The 16,736-nt window shown below is 42.0% G+C and overlaps 2 protein-coding genes across 7 annotated transcripts; one reads left to right on the top strand and one right to left on the bottom strand.

The window, feature by feature from the left end:
• Nucleotides 1-588: 588 nt before the first annotated feature.
• On the bottom strand, nucleotides 589-7,869 carry ABHD13 (abhydrolase domain containing 13). Of its 3 annotated transcripts, none has more exons than XM_035140106.3 (2): nucleotides 7,744-7,869; nucleotides 589-3,306 (listed from the first exon to the last, which is right to left on the bottom strand). In XM_035140106.3, exon 2 carries the CDS (start codon nucleotides 3,269-3,271, stop codon nucleotides 2,258-2,260), a length of 1,014 nt encoding a protein of 337 aa, XP_034995997.3. In that variant the 5' UTR covers nucleotides 3,272-3,306; nucleotides 7,744-7,869; the 3' UTR covers nucleotides 589-2,257. The 3 variants fall into 3 exon arrangements, with proteins under 3 accessions (XP_034995997.3, XP_088531839.1, XP_034995988.3); XM_088675713.1 differs by having other exon boundaries at nucleotides 7,648-7,762; XM_035140097.3 differs by lacking the exon at nucleotides 7,744-7,869 and adding an exon at nucleotides 7,076-7,214.
• Nucleotides 7,870-7,912: 43 nt separating this feature from the next.
• LIG4 (DNA ligase 4) lies at nucleotides 7,913-15,726 on the top strand. 4 transcript variants are annotated; one of them, XM_088675594.1, is made up of 3 exons: nucleotides 7,913-8,403; nucleotides 8,804-8,902; nucleotides 9,103-12,754. In XM_088675594.1, exons 2-3 carry the CDS (start codon nucleotides 8,826-8,828, stop codon nucleotides 11,843-11,845), a joined length of 2,820 nt encoding a protein of 939 aa, XP_088531720.1. In that variant the 5' UTR covers nucleotides 7,913-8,403; nucleotides 8,804-8,825; the 3' UTR covers nucleotides 11,846-12,754. The 4 variants fall into 4 exon arrangements, with proteins under 4 accessions (XP_088531720.1, XP_034995952.1, XP_034995966.1 ...); XM_035140061.3 differs by having other exon boundaries at nucleotides 7,913-8,046; XM_035140075.3 differs by lacking the exon at nucleotides 8,804-8,902 and having other exon boundaries at nucleotides 7,913-8,046; nucleotides 9,103-15,726.
• Nucleotides 15,727-16,736: the final 1,010 nt, after the last annotated feature.

The following is a 16,736-nucleotide window of genomic DNA, read 5'->3' on the forward strand; positions in this document are numbered from 1 at the left end:
CATTGCAGCATTCCTGCGCTGTTTTCACATCAGGCTTTCTACGACTGTGGATGGTATGATCTACATCCTACAGTATGCTATTGCATGCTAATGCTGAAGGTTTTGTATCAGGCTTAATTTACTTTCTGTGAACACTAATAGAGGCATGTTTCCAAAACTAAAATAGCATACCACAAAAAAGAATGGCAAAGTACAAATGCTGTTGTTGCTGAAATATATCAAATTATTTAAGAGATTATTTGCAATTTCTGTGTAATATAATAACTGTGAATAGAATGATGAATGAGATGTTGGAAGAAGACTAATCAGGAAACAATTATGTCAGAGAAGATACAGAGAGGAAAAACAAAGAAAATGTCCTCAAATACTCAATATTGGTTCTAAGGGGCAATATCCCATGTTAGTCATACTCAGCAGACTCACTGAAATCAATGGAATCAATTGATTTAAGCAATTTCAGTCCACTGATATCAATTTGTATATTCTGAGTCTGACTAACAATTGAGTATTACCCATTAGTTTTCCACTTCCTGCACGAGCATATGCATAATACCTTGATTTATGCTCTCTTCAAATAAGCACAACCAGTTTTCAAAACTGAATGTTTTATTTTACTGCATCTTAACAAATGAGTGGTTAAAATTGCATTCTGTAAGATTCTGGAGCAGTCTAAATGGGTAAACTGTTTTTTTCTTTTTCTCGGAAAATAAAAAGCCCAGTTTTTTTTGCAATAAATGCATTGTTTATAAAGCAAAAATAAATTAAAACACACACTAGATATCCTAATAGAATAAGTAATTTGATTTTGTAAAGTATACTCAATATCAAACTCATTATTTAATAAAAAAAAATCTTTCCAGTAGCACCTTAAGTTTGTCATTTATTTTGTTTTGACTACGTCAGAACAACACAGCTAGCTACCTACCAATCATTATTTAATACTTAGTCTGGCCCTCTTAATAGCTCAATCCCAAGTATATTTTCATGAGGAAGTCCTGTTGTTTAGTGGGACTTATTTCCTGAGAAGTACACCTAGGATTCTGGCCTTTAATAACCAAAATATTTTCAGTTCTATTCATGTTACATGACAATGGTCAACAGTGTTTAGAAAATGACAACATGCTGCAATGAAAGAAAACCAATTCCCCTACAAGAAAACTTTTAAATTAAACATTTAAAAATAATTAAAGAGGAGTTTGATATGAAAAGCAGAAGTAAATGTTAGCAGTAGATTTTTTTTAAAAGCCCCTTTCCCTGTAGTCCAACTTCTCCCAATTGCCATATTGCTATTTAAGTAGAAAGCAATATTCCAACCAGACTTTAGGTTTGATGCATTAAGCACTCATGGCTTCTAGGGGAACAAGCACAAGAGGCACAATGCACAAGTGCTAAGGGGCAGTGAACCTTTGCAAACACAGCAAAATGAACACTAGTCAGACCGTCTTCATGACTGCATGAGAATATCAACACTAATATATCATTAACTTTAAATGCAACTTTTCCCCATTCATCCTGCATGTGGATGTAAGAAGCAATGAGTGTACTTCCATATTTTTTTTAATTCCTACCATACCTTTTCTCCCAAAGGAGCCCAGGGGGCCATTAGTGCTACTTATAATGTTAAGCACACTACACAATCAGAGATGCATAACAAAAGGATTCAGGGGTTTATCATGCATCCCAAAGCTCTAGCTACAGAGTGTGTTGCTAATCATGGTTACCTATGCAGCCAAAACACACTGCACGCAACAGCTCTGTTCTTCTCTTAACACCAGTGGGCAACATCCAATGATGTCTGTCTGCCTGCCCAACAGAAATCTGCTTGTGCAACAGAACTTCTGGTTTCTCTTCTCCCTGATCCATCCCACCCCGCTCTATGGAGGATCTTATAATCCTCTGGAGCAAAATTTGGGAAGGCGGGTGGGCTACAAAGGAAAGAAGTCCCATTGCACAAGTGGATCCCCCTTGCACCACATCAAATCTCCCCCAGGGTTAATTTAAATTTTAGCAATAAGCTTAATAATGTGTCTTAATCTAAGAAATGGAAATTAAGATTAATTTTATCAAAACCATCACTAATTTATAACGCTAAGTGTGAAAACTATCTGGCTCATAATTTATTAGATCTCTCCATGTTTAATTTTGCTCTTTAGATAAGTACAAGACAAGAGTACATACTTTAAAAATTGTCATTCTTTATCACTTTCTACAAATCCAGGTACAATGCAGTTGTATCAGACAGAAAGACTGGAATTAGTTATATTATTGTTACATTAGATGACATTTTTGCCATTTCTTCAGGGGAATAACTCTTTGCAACTTCTTTGATGAATTGTTCAAGTGCTGTGAAGTAGCCTTGGCACTGCCAAGTGTCATTATGAGTTCCATCTGGAAATATTGCCAATCTCTTAGTCCGAGCAGGGGAAAGCTCATAAAGCTGCTTCATCATAACTGGAGGAATCAACTGGTCAGCAAGCCCAGAGATGAAGAGTGAAGGCATTCTGCACTGAGATATTTTTCGATAGGAGAGGAACTTGTTTTTATAGCACCACAAAGGAAGGTACCTCATTGGAAAGAAAGAAAACAGAGTGCTGGCCATATGCGGGATACTAAGAAATGTGTTCTCCACCATGATGGCAGAAATCCTATGGGAATTCTCAGACGCTAAGTGAATAGCAACTGCTCCCCCCAAGGATCGTCCAAAGAGAAAAATTTTCGTCTTGTCAAGATCGGATCTAGTCATCACGTAGTCTAACACAGCCTCAGAATCTAAATAGATGCCATCCTCGCTTGCTTCTCCTTCACTTTTTCCATAGCCTCTATAGTCAACCAGCAATAAGTTTACTTTCAGGTTTACCAGCATCAGCAAAGCATTGGGTAGTCTGTGACCAATGTTTCCTGCATTTCCATGAAAGTAAATGATAGTAGGTGAATATGAGGAGTTGTCTCCTGTGTTTCTGAGAAGAATCAGATTGAGCAACACACCATCTTTGGTTTTGATGAAGATATTTTCATGTGGGATGCCAGTAGGCATGGGGACATAGAGTCGTGATGAAGCAGGTTGCTCTGGGAAATAAAGCAACACATCCTGGAATTTATATAATATACCTGCAATAGATACAAATATTAACAGAGGTAATATCATGCCTCCATACAAATGAAAAGTTACTATCAAAGGTAAGAGAGAGATACGGCAGAGGCCCCAGGACCATGAGACCAGTGCAAGGAGCCACTTTTCAATGAAAGTCCAAAGCATCCATGATTTTTCCATTATAGTAGTCAATGAATCTTTAGTCCATATGAAGCCTGAAAAAAGAAAATAAATAAGCTTCTTTAAAAACAACTTTTAAAAGGGACAACAAATGTATAAGATAATTCATACCTATACTTTATGTAGTGCTAAAAGACGTGTGGGCTCCATGCCTATAGGTGCACTGCAGAGAGTATGAAGCTACATCACAACATGCAGTGCATTTACACGAGATACGATGCAGAGAGATGTTGTTTTATAAATGTTTCTCATCACAAAGCAATCCCTAAAGGCTGGGATGTATGCAGTTCTCAATACATAGTTTGCTTTGCAAAAAAGAATGGCTGCATACTTCCCAGCCATTAGGGCTTGCTTTGCAAATGTATAGTTATTTGAAATAGAAATAGAAAGGTATGGAATTCAAGGAAAAACAGCAAACCATCTCATGTAAACAACTGCGCAAAGACTTGTGCTAACAGACTAACAACTCCAGGATTTAGTTCTGTACACTTTTCTTGTGCAATTTTCTTCAGCTAAAAGAGTCCATCTTTCCACTCATAGAAGGGCACTTTTGGACCCAAGCCACTTGTTCTTATCCACCTGTCCCCTCCCAACCATCAAATCTTACTTTCTTTAACCCTTGTCAGCCCTACATACCCCCAACACAGAAAGAGCCAACACATTAACAGTCAAGGTCAAATCCTAACATCATGCAAGTCTAATTTAAAACAGTTAATTTGCAAATGATGTTGCAGAAAGTTAACAGCTCTCTACTGATAATGTATTGGGTATCTGGCAGAGAGGTGGGAATGATTGGTAGATCCAAATAATATTATATTATTTTTAATAAAAATTTATATACCGCCCTTCATCCAAAGATCTAAGGGCGGTTCACAAAATAATCTGTTTGAATCTATGATAATGGATTGCAAAGGAGACAAGGACATGAAAGCTGTAACCAAATGATATTTTTAGAATGCTCTGATTGTTGGAATTTCTGCCTATATACTTCTTTGTTCAAATTGAAAATGGTCTCTCATCGAATTTCCAGGTATCCATCATGTAGAAAATTCAACCAAATTAAACCAAAATTCAACCAAAGCTTCAGTCTGTATTTTGTAGGTTTTCTGTGTCCCCTTATCTCCACCTCCTGATAAGTGATGGGTTCCAGCAGTCAATCTAACTACAAGCAAAATAAATTGAAATACTGTTGGGAGAAGGAAATCTGGATCTAGAATATTCTGTGTAATCAATGCCATTAGTATTTCTTCAGAGAGCATAATGTGTAATAGTGGGGAGATGACCTTCTACAAGAAGTAACTTCAAAGCTCAATAGCAAAAGCAGAAAAAATTCTGGAGCTGCTTAAATGACACATTTCTAAATACAATCACTAAGTACTATTTGATTAGCATCTTTCGAACACCCCTACCAGTCGTTATGCCCCACAAAGCAGCTGCTACCCTCACAAACAGTACAATATTGTCTGGGAGTGCAGAGCAGGATTAGGGAATCAATAGAAACTGCTACAAACAGATGTGCCTTCACATAATGAGGCTCTGGATCCCAGCTAGCATCATATAGACCAGTGGTGGCCAAACCCGGCCCTCCAGCTCTTTTGGGACTACAATTCCCATCATCCCTGACCACTGGTCCTGTTAGCTAGGGATTATGGGAGTTGTAGTCCAAAAACAGCTGGAGGGCAAAGTTTGGCCACCACTGATATAGACAATACACAAATGCCTAAATGCTTCAAACTAAAGCTATTCAGAATAATGGGATAAAGTGACACAGGTGCCTGGTAACTGAGGACCAATAAAATAAAGATATAGGACTACCTAAAACAATGTTGTTAGATTTTATTGATCTTTGTAAAGCAATTAAAAACAAGATAGGGGATTTAGCTGAAGATTAAATAAATTTTGTGCACAAAATATGTCTTTTACTCATTTGGAGGGGGTAGTTTCCCAAACCTGTACTGTATCTTTATAAATTTGTGAACAACTGTCAAGGAGCTATCAACAGGGTAGGCACACACACGAAAGGCACAGAATGCAATTAGCTCTTTATTAACAGAAAATAACAACACAGCAGATTCCTCTGGTTCATCTTAATCCAGCTAAGACATTGCTGAAACTGACCACTAGCTCCGAGCTTCCCACCTCTAGCCTTTCAGTCTGGATCCCTCCCAAGAGGACGAAGGGGGCAAGCTCCTCCTCTGGGCATGCATGGCCCGTTGCTCAGCATGACTCTTTTTGAGTGGGGTGGCAGAGGGGAAGGCAAGCCAGCAGGACTGGGACTGTTTTGTTGCTGTGTAGCAGGGCCAACCTCTGACTCCTCTTTGTCTAAATTGGCACTCACACTGTGACTCTCAGTCTCTCAGCCTGTCCTGGAAGGCCCTCCTTCTCCTGACCTCTCTTGATCGCTCAAACCCCCTGCTTCTAGGGGCCCCCTCCTTGCGTCTCCCTCATGCTCTTCTAGTCACCCCCTTCCATTCCGTCCATGACCACAGTTGGTCACCCCATTCTGAACAGTGTAGCATCAAATACACTTTAATGCTCAAAAGGCCAGGAACAACAATGATTTGAGTTAGTAGTAGTGTTGGCAGCAGAATATACAATATCAGAAAATTTAAACCCATAATTAAACAACTCATCAAACCAGCAAAACACCACTTTAAATCTGCTAAGCTACCTGGTTAAAACAAATAGGATTACAGCATATGTTAGGTAAAAGCCATTTGAAATATACTAGTCATACCTCGTGTTGCATCCGCTGTGGGTTGCGTTTTTCCGGGTTCCGAACGCAGCAGACCCAGAAGTGTTTACTTCTGGGTTCCGCCCCGCACGCATGCACAGAAGCGCTCTATTATGCTTTTGCGCATGCGCGGAAGCTCCGCTCATGTTGCGGACTTCTCAGGGTGTGAACGGCACCCCGGAACGGATTGGGTCCGCAACCCTAGGTACCACTGTAATGCTTACTTTAAAGCTTGCAGAGACAGTCACCCGAACCACCACTCATGGGAAGTTCCATAGTCCTTTAGGTCCATAGCCACACACACAGAAAATGTATGATTCAGCCACATTTGGAATACTGTATATGCTGTAGTTTAATTGCCCCATTTCAAGTGGATACTGTATTGTTAGCCTTCATATCCAGAAACAGGACATACAGCACTTAAAGGAGTACCGATGGTGTGCCAAGTTACAAAAGGAAGTGTATTAGCCAGTATTGCCTCACTATCATAATTGTTAATTTTGAAAAACAGGAATGAGGCTACATTAATTTTATCAAATAAGTAATTGCAGCTTTGGAAAACATCTTGTATCAGACATCATTCTTATTAATTTCCAGTTAAGAGTTGTTTTTTTAAAAGGACATTACAGGCTGCAGTGTTCACATACAAAAGAGAACTAACAAACTCAACTATGCATCCCAGAGTGATGTTCCCAGAATGATGTGATTTTTCATAAGCAAGTTTTTAGGCTATTAAATAAAAAAATTAATGATATATTACGTTTTTAAACATAAGAAATACCCAGACAGCTTTCCTGGATTTCTACTGTGGCTATCACCAAACCTTCTGGAGTGACACCATAGAGCAGTGGTGGCCAATTCCCATCATCCCTGACCACTGGTTCTGTTAGCTAGGGATGATGGGAGTTGTACTCCCAAAACACCCAAAACATCTGGAGGGCCGAGTTTGGCCACCACTGCCATAGAGCCAAACTTTTGCCTTATAATAGACTGGAAGCTACATGCTTGGAAAAATCAGGACTTCCAGGTAAACATGCACAAAGCCATTCTACCACCGTGAACATACTCACATCGAAGCAAATCCCACTGAAGTAAACTGGAACTGCGAAGTACACTTATTTCAGATACTATACAAACTCAGCAGGGCTAAATTCCAAATAATGTAATTTAGAGCTAAGGAATGGTACTGCCGTCAGATCTTCACGTAGCGAGGCCAGAGAGAGCGGCAACCGGTCAGAACCGACGTCGCCGGCCTGCGCTGCCGTCGAAGGCGCGCGGACGTTTTGTGTTAGGCGCGACAGCCGCCTACGCGGGATGTGGGCTCTGGGCAGGAGGGAGCTTTCACTCGTGAGGGGACGAGCCAGGTGTCAGCCGTGGGAAAGGGGCCTTCCTGCAGCACCGAGAGCCGCCGCCGCCGCCCTGCGCATGAAGCGCAAGGCAGACCGTGCTTCGCTACCTGCTGCGATGCGAAAAGCGAGAACTCCCGGGCGCTGGCGCAGGTGAGGCGGAAGGGGGAGGTGGACGAGGCCGTCCGCCGCGAGGAGCGCAGGGAAGAGAGGAGAGTGCCGCGGCTCCCCGGCCTCCCCTGCCTGAGCCTCTGTCTGCTACTCCGCTCGGGCTGATGGAGCCCCAATGCGCCAACCTCATTGCGGTCCTGGGCGGGACATGCCCGCGCCCCGCTCCTTCCTCCTCCGTCGTCCTCCCCGCCCCCAGGCAGGGAATCTCCTCGCCCACTCACCACTTCCGGGAAACCGGCACGGACGGCAACGCTTCCGGGTCAAAGTTCGAAGGGCAAAGGTTCCCAACGAGCGCCTCGACAGAGCCTATCAGAAGCGCTTGATTGTGGAGCAGGCGCGGCAGAAGGAAACTCCGCGAGAACAGACGAGGTTTCGCACATGCACATGCGCAGAGCAGGAAGGCCGTAGGTCGCGGCGAGGCAGGCTGTGCTTTGGTCTTTGTGCGAACGGCGGAACTCGCTCGGCCGAGGCTGCGGAAGGAGGAGGAGGAGGAGAAGCGTCCGGCCCCGCGGAAGCTCGTCGAGGTGAGAAGGAAGGGACGTGGGAGGCTGCCTCGTTCCGAGCCAGACCCCTGGGCCCAGCAGGCTAGCCGCGGCTCTGCGGGGTCTCTCCCACCGGGCGGCATGCGAGGCAAATCCTCCGCCGCCTTTGGCCCAAGGCTACATGTGGGAGGAGGAGAAGTCCCCAGGCTGCGCTTGCTGGGTCGCCTCCGCGCCAGTGTCCCCTGAAGTGGTTTGGACACACTTGCGGGCAGTCGCAGCTACATCAGCATTTCATTTCTGCATTGGTGTCTGCGACGTGCTCCTCCCACCCTTTAAAACTGTAAAGATATTTCAACATTGTTCTCTAGTATGAACCTGGAAATACGACCTATCCAGACGGTGAGATGCTTCTTTCTATCGTTTTTCATGTGTGTCTCTAGACTTGCGCTCTCCTTTTTCGGCCACTCCATTGCAGTCATCTAGCTAGATCAGACCACTTGACCCCTTGGCTAACGCTGTGGAAGAATGCCCACGCAGGAGATAGGAGCAACAGCTCTCTCTCTCTCCTCACTTGTGGTTCACAGCAACTAGCATTAAGAGGCAAATTGCATCTTACTGTGGGGATAGAACATTTCCATTATGGCTCCATGAATTTATCTAATCCTCTTTTAAAGCCATCAGATTTGTTGGTCAGCAATCCGATTTGGTGGTCAGCACTATGTCTTGCAGGAATGAATTCCATAGTTTAGTTGTGCACTGTGTGAAAAAGCACTTTTTTGCCTTTCTTTCCAACATTCAGCTTCACAGGGTGGCACTGAGTTATGAGAAGAGAAAAACTTCCTAAATCCCTCTGCAGCTATCACCACATCAAGCATAGATGGCATATATATAAAATGATGTATGTATCATCTTACTATTTTTCTAAACTGAATAGCCCCAAATGAAACTTGCTTCTGCCTACTACTATTGTTGTGTAATAAAACTGAGATTTTAATTCATTTTAAATGTAGAGCTATGTGGCTAATTCAAGGAAAAGCAGGAATAAGATGGGAGTTGTAATATTTGAAAATTAGCTTGCCATTTTCTTTCTTTTTGTAGTGAAATACTCAAGATGTCTTCCATCTCTACTTCCTGTTCTCCTTCCCAACTAACTGTGGCATCACAAGTTCCTTTTGAAGATCTCTGTTTGACATTAGAACGAATACAAAAATGCAAATCCCGACCTGAGAAAACCAAGAATTTCAAGGAGTTTTTAGATTCCTGGAGGAAATATCATGCTGCTCTTCATAAAAACGAGAAAGATGTAACAGATTCTTTTTATCCAGCAATGAGGCTTATTCTTCCACAGTTGGAAAGAGAGAGGATGGCTTATGGAATTAAAGAAACCATGCTTGCTAAGCTGTATATTGAACTGTTAAATTTACCCAAAGATGGAAAAGATGCTTTAAAACTCTTAAATTATCGAACACCTACTGGCTCACGGGGAGATGCTGGAGATTTTGCTATGATTGCCTATTTTGTGTTGAAACAAAGATGTCCCAGGAAAGGTCAACTGACCATAAAACAAGTGAACGATATTTTAGATTCCATTTCTAATAATAATGCTGCCAAAAGAAGGGATCTGGTCAAGAAGAGCCTTCTTCAGTTAATAACTCAGAGTTCAGCACTTGAACAGAAATGGTTGATAAGGATGATCATAAAAGATTTGAAACTTGGTGTCAGCCAGCAAACCTTACTTTCCATCTTTCATCCTGATGCTGCAGAGTTGCACAATGTTACAACTGATTTGGAGAAAGTCTGTAGACAGTTACACAATCCTTCTGTATTTCTTAGTGATGTTTCTATTACATTATTTTCTGCCTTTAAACCGATGCTTGCTGCTATTGCTAATGTACAACAAATTGAAAAACAAATGAACCACCAGAGTTTCTACATAGAAACCAAATTAGATGGTGAACGAATGCAGATGCACAAAGATGGAGATGTTTACAAGTATTTTTCCCGGAATGGGTATGATTATACTCAGCAGTTTGGAGCTTCTCCCTTGGAAGGTTCATTGACTCCATTTATTCATAATATCTTTAACAATAATATTCAGAACTGCATTCTGGATGGTGAAATGATGGCCTACAATCCCACCACACAGACCTTTGTACAGAAGGGTAGCAAATTTGACATCAAAAAGATGTCAGATGATTCAGAATTACAGACATGCTTCTGTGTGTTTGATGTTCTAATGATTAATAACCAAAAATTGGGTCATGAGATGTTGAGCAAAAGATATGAGATACTGAATAAGATATTTACACCAATAGAAGGTCGTTTGCAGTTTGTTCCTAGAAATCAAGCTAACACTCAGAAAGAAGTAATAGATTCTCTAAATGAAGCAATAGATCACAGAGAAGAAGGAATTGTGGTAAAAGATCCCATGTCAATTTACAAGCCGGACAAACGTGGGGAAGGGTGGTTCAAGATCAAACCAGAGTATGTTAGTGGGCTAATGGATGAACTAGACCTTTTAATTGTTGGGGGCTACTGGGGAAAAGGTCTTCGTGGTGGCATGATGTCACATTTTTTATGTGCAGTTGCTGAGACTCCTCCGCCTGGCGAAAGGCCATCAGTGTTCCACTCCATTTGTCGTGTTGGTTCTGGTTACACTATGGAAGAACTTCGTGATCTTGGCTTGAAATTAGCCAAATATTGGAAACCTTATCGTAAAAGAGATCCTCCTTTTAATATATTGTGTGGAACTGAGAAGCCTGAAGTCTATATTGAGCCTTGTAATTCAGTCATCGTCCAGATTAAAGCAGCTGAGATTGTGAGCAGTGATATGTACAAAACTGATTATACATTACGTTTCCCTCGTATTGAGAGGATAAGAGAAGATAAAGAATGGCATGATTGTATGACTCTTGACATTCTAGAGCAACTCCGAGGTAAAGCTTGTGGAAAGCTAGCGACTAAGCACTTTGATATAGATAATGATGAGCCACAAGGAAAGAAACGTAAAACTGTGTCAAAGATTAGGAAAAAAATTGGTTTAATGGATCATTTTAAAGCTCCTGATCTTTCAAATGTAAACCAGATTTCCAGTATATTTGAAGATGTTGAGTTTTGTGTTATGACAGGGACACAAAAATATTCAAAATATCAGCTAGAAAGTAAAATAGTGGAATATGGTGGCAGCATAGTCCAGAATCCTGGTCTGGACACCTATTGTGTGATTGCAGGAACTGAGAATGTCAGAGTGAAAAATATTATTTCTTCTGACAAGTATGATGTTGTGAGAGCGGAGTGGCTTTTACAGTGCTTTCAGTACAAAACATTTGTACCCTGGCAGTTTGATTTCATGATTCACATGTCTCCAGAAACAAAACAACATTTTGCCCGTGAATATGACTGCTATGGTGATAGTTACACAGGTGATACTGATATTGCCAAACTAAAAGAGGTGTTCTCAAGAATCAATAACTTTCAGGAAGAGATCTCTCGGGATGCGATTGCTGACATAGAAGCACGTTATTCATGGGAAAGCTCTCCACTAAGTATGTTCAGGCAGCACACGATTTACCTGGCTCTTTCTGATGAATTGAATAATTCAGGGGTTAGGATTAAACAAACAAAACTATTAACACTGATACTTCGATTTCATGGAGCAAAAGTGGTTCAACAGCTTGAAGAGGGTGTGTCCCATGTAATCAGTGGAGATCATGCTCATTTGAAGGAGATAAAGACAGTGAGAAGAACGTTCAAAAGGAAGTTTAAAATTTTGTCTGAGCAGTGGGTAAAGGATTCTATAAAGACTGGCAAGTTACAAAATGAAACGGTTTACTTAATTTAAATCATTTCATTTACTAGGAAATTATTTACTTTGGTTAACTTCATTTATCTATTTAAAGAATTCTGCCAGGCTGTTTTTAATACTACACTTCATTTTGAAGTTTGTAGATAGAGTTTCACAAGTATGAACATGAAAGAAAAGCTTTCAGGTATAGTGCTGAGAGTTAGGTTATTTTTAAAACAACCCCTCCATTTTATTGAGCTGCTGCTAGCACATTTATATAGCTGCTTTGGTCAAATATTTGTTAAACATAACCCAACTTGCAAATGAGTTAAACTGGAGAAAGTGGACCTAAAGTAATTTAGTCTACTTAAACCCAATAGCCCAAGCAAGTGTAACCACTGTGGATCTAGTCCAGGCTTCCTCAACCTCGGCCTTTGGGATGTTTTTGGCCTACAACTCCCATGATCCCTAGCTAGCAAAACCAGTGGTCAGGGATGATGGGAATAGTAGTCTCAAAACATACGGAGGGCCGAGGTGCTGGGCTCTGTAGAGCTCTGCCGGCACAGCTACTAGTGAGGATCCAGGCGTCTCCACTGTGGCAGCCTGTGGATAAATGAGGGTGGATAAGTGATCTTCCACTCCTGTCCTTTTACCAGTTGTTGTTGTTTAGTCGTTTAGTCGTGTCCGACTCTTCGTGACCCCATGGACCATAGCACGCCAGGCACTCCTGTCTTCCACTGCCTCCCGTAGTTTGGTCAAACTCATGTTCGTAGCTTCGAGAACACTGTCCAACCATCTTGTCCTCTGTCGTCCCCTTCTCCTAGTGCCCTCAATCTTTCCCAACATCAGGGTCTTTTCCAAGGATTCTTCTCTTCTCATGAGGTGGCCAAAGTATTGGAGCCTCAGCTTCACAATCTGTCCTTCCAGGGAGCACTCAGGGCTGATTTCCTTAAGAATGGATAGGTTTGATCTTCTAGCAGTCCATGGGACTCTCAAGAGTCTCCTCCAGCACCATAATTCAAAAGCATCAATTCTTCGGCGATCAGCCTTCTTTATGGTCCAGCTCTCACTTCCATACATCACTACTGGGAAAACCATAGCTTTAACTATACGGACCTTTGTCGGCAAGGTGATGTCTCTGCTTTTTAAGATGCTGTCTAGGTTTGTCATTGCTTTTCTCCCAAGAAGCAGGCGTCTTTTAATTTCGTGACTGCTGTCACCATCTGCAGTGATCAAGGAGCCCAAGAAAGTAAAATCTCTCACTGCCTCCATTTCTTCCCCTTCTATTTGCCAGGAGGTGATGGGACCAGTGGCCATGATCTTGGTTTTTTTGATGTTGAGCTTCAGACCATATTTTGCGCTCTCCTCTTTCACCCTCATTAAAAGGTTCTTTAATTCCTCCTCACTTTCTGCCATCAAGGTTGTGTCATCTGCATATCTGAGGTTGTTGATATTTCTTCCGGCAATCTTAATTCCTGCTTGGGATTCATCTAGTCCAGCCTTTCGCATGATGAATTCTGCATATAAGTTAAATAAGCAGGGAGACAATATACAACCTTGTCGTACTCCTTTCCCAATTTTGAACCAATCCGTTGTTCCATATCCAGTTCTAACTGTAGCTTCTTGTCCCACATAGAGATTTCTCAGGAGACAGATGAGGTGATCAGGCACTCCCATTTCTTTAAGAACTTGCCATAGTTTGCTGTGGTCGACACAGTCAAAGGCTTTTGCATAGTCAATGAAGCAGAAGTAGACGTTTCTCTGGAACTCTCTAGCTTTCTCCATAATCCAGCGCATGTTTGCTATTTGGTCTCTGGTTCCTCTGCCCTTTCGAAATCCAGCTTGCACTTCTGGGAGTTCTCGGTCCACATACTGCCTAAGCCTGCCTTGTAGAATTTTAAGCATAACCTTGCTAGCGTGTGAAATGAGTGCAATTGTGCGGTAGTTGGAGCATTCTTTGGCACTGCCCTTCTTTGGGATTGGGATGTAGACTGATCTTCTCCAATCCTCTGGCCATTGCTGAGTTTTCCAAACTTGCTGGCATATTGGGTGTAGCACCTTAACAGCATCATCTTTTAAAATTTTAAATAGTTCAGCTGGAATATCATCACTTCCACTGGCCTTGTTATTAGCAGTGCTTTCTAAGGCCCATTTGACTTCACTCTCCAAGATGTCTGGCTCAAGGTCAGCAACCACACTACCTGGGGTGTACGAGACCTCCATATCTTTCTGGTATAATTCCTCTGTGTATTCTTGCCACCTCTTCTTGATGTCTTCTGCTTCTGTTAGGTCCTTACCACTTTTGTCCTTGATTATGGTAATCTTTGTACGAAATGTTCCTTTCATATCTCCAATTTTATTGAACAGATCTCTGGTTTTCCCCATTCTATTGTTTTCCTCTATTTCTTTGCATTGCTCATTTAAGAAGACCCTCTTGTCTCTCCTTGCTGTTTTTTGGAAATCTGCATTCAGTTTCCTGTATCTTTCCCTATCTCCCTTGCATTTTGCTTGCCTCCTCTCCTCCGCTATTTGTAAGGCCTCGTTGGACAGCCATTTTGCTTTCTTGCATTTCCTTTTCCTTGGGATGGTTTTCGTTGCTGCCTCCTGTATAATGTTACGAGCCTCCATCCATAGTTCTTCAGGCACTCTGTCCTTTTACCAGATGTTTTTATAAATACCTATTTTCCTCCCACTGGGAAAAACTTTAGGGGAAACTGGGGTAGAGATTCACAGCAGCTTGGGCCCTTACCAATGTTAGAGCTTCAAAAGCTGTTAGATGTTTCCATAACTGTTGTGTGGTGGATCTGACATTTTATTTCTCCATCATCGATAGACAGGGAGCTCGGATGTTTCCTTGGACTCTTGGGATATATTCCTGGGGGTCACAGGATTGCAGTTTATAGATTATAATTTGAATTTTAAAGTCTAAAAAAATTAAATCCTTTGAAAGAAAGTTCTGTAAATAACTATACAAATAAAATACTTTTTTTAAAAAACAACTGCCTTTGATTTTGAAATCAGAAAGACTTGATGAGAGTACTTTCTGATGTATTTCAAGTATACTAGGAAAACTTTTTGATATCTTTTGGATGCTGATAATACTAATGTTGAAGAGTCTATGTTATCCAAACATTTTTAAATTTTCTACTAGGTGACATAATCACTCATTAAGTTTTGAAGCCAAAGGGGAAGACACTAATACAGTATTGCTGTCTTCTTTAATTCCAAATCAAGTGTGGAAAAAGGTTTGATATTTTAGGCCACATACCAACTAGTAAACCACCTTAAACAGCAATAAAAACCTTACAGAGAGAAATAAACAATCCTCCCAAAGACCTTCACCCACATACAGTACCCGATCCAGCCATAGGGAGCCCGAGTGTTTGGTCCATCATCCTACTCGACTACGTTGCCCTGCACCATTTGGACCTGCCCCAACCAGGCAGGGCTGGGTGTCTCCATGGCTGTTACCTGTGGCAATTAGGGCTCCTAATCTGGGCAATTCAGGCCTAGCTGGGCCACCTTCAAGGGCAGGAGTGCTCCTATGGGGACTCGCACGAGGGGTTGTGTGAGGGACAGAAGCTACAGGCAGGTCCCTCCCATCTTAAGTACCAGCTCATCGCCCAGCGCTAGTGCGAGTGGGGAGGGAGAGACCTCCAGCGGCGATTCAGGAAGTGGTGACCGAGGCTCAAGCAAGGTAGCGGAGCCCATGCCCAGTGTGGGAAGGGAAGTGGGAGGCAAGGGAAGAAGGCCGATCCCGCCGACCCCGGAATTGTGCAGGAAGCGACAGGGGCGGAGATTCAATATTCCTAGGCTACTTTGCTGGAAGAAAACGCGGGAATCTCCATTCGGAGGTTCTGACCCCTAACTGACAACATGTACATAGCACTGTTATGCACTGTAAATAATCAGCACTAAATAAAAGCATGAAAAGACAACGCTTGGAGGAGTCGTTACTCTAGAGTAGCCACTATCGAGCCTGTGACAGGTTGGTTGTGCAAGGATTGGAGCAGGGTGACGTAGTTGGAGAGGATGACGGACCAAATGCTGCTGAGGCCCCCTACGGCTAGATCTGGTGTATGTGGGTGAAGGTCTGGTGGGGGAATTGTTTCTTTGGAATTGTTTCTTTGGAGTTATTTCTCAGTACATTCATACCTTGGAAGTCGAAGGGAATCCGTTCTGGATGTCTGTTCGACTTCCAAAATGTTCGAAAACCAAAGTGTGGCTTCGGATTCGTTGCAGGAAGCTCCTGCAACCAATCGGAAGCCACAGAAGCCCCATCAGATGTTCGGCTTCCAAAAATGGTTCGCAAACCGTAACACTCGGAAGCGGTTTTCGGGATCCAAAATGTTCGAGAACTAAGCTGTTTGAAAACCAAGGTACAACTCTATAAGAGAGTTTGTATTGTTGTTTAAGAAGGTGGTGTCACTCTATATATCAAAGGGCATTAAACCCACAGGCTAGAAATCCCAAAAGGAGCAGAAACACAGTGGTGTGATACCTAGCAAGAGTAATTTAGTACTATGAACTAGTACTATCATCCCTCCAACCAAATTGCCCAGGAAAGAGCAAGTGTTGTACTAACTAGGTAGATGACTATTCCAATCATGGCAAAGAGGTAAAATGCCTTAAAAATGACACTGCCCCAGAACAATTTGTTATGAAACCAAATAGTGGGGCAGTGTCCATAGATTTAAGATTAATCTGTGTCTTCCGGTATGACCTGGTGTGAGATGCAAGTATTGTTGAACTAAATGGGAACACCGACCTTGTAGCTATTAAAACCCAATGCGGAAAACTGTCAAGTAATAACAACAGTCACATATGACTACAATCATGTATATGTATGCTGTGTTTAAAGATGTGTTTGTCAGCGCATATGTGTGTCATCTGTACTTGACATGTTTGTTGCACAAATACTCATGAAAACACATTTGCCACAAACATG

This window comes from Zootoca vivipara, chromosome 1, assembly GCF_965207765.1.
Source record: "Zootoca vivipara chromosome 1, rZooViv2.hap1.1, whole genome shotgun sequence".
NCBI lineage: Eukaryota > Metazoa > Chordata > Lepidosauria > Squamata > Lacertidae > Zootoca > Zootoca vivipara.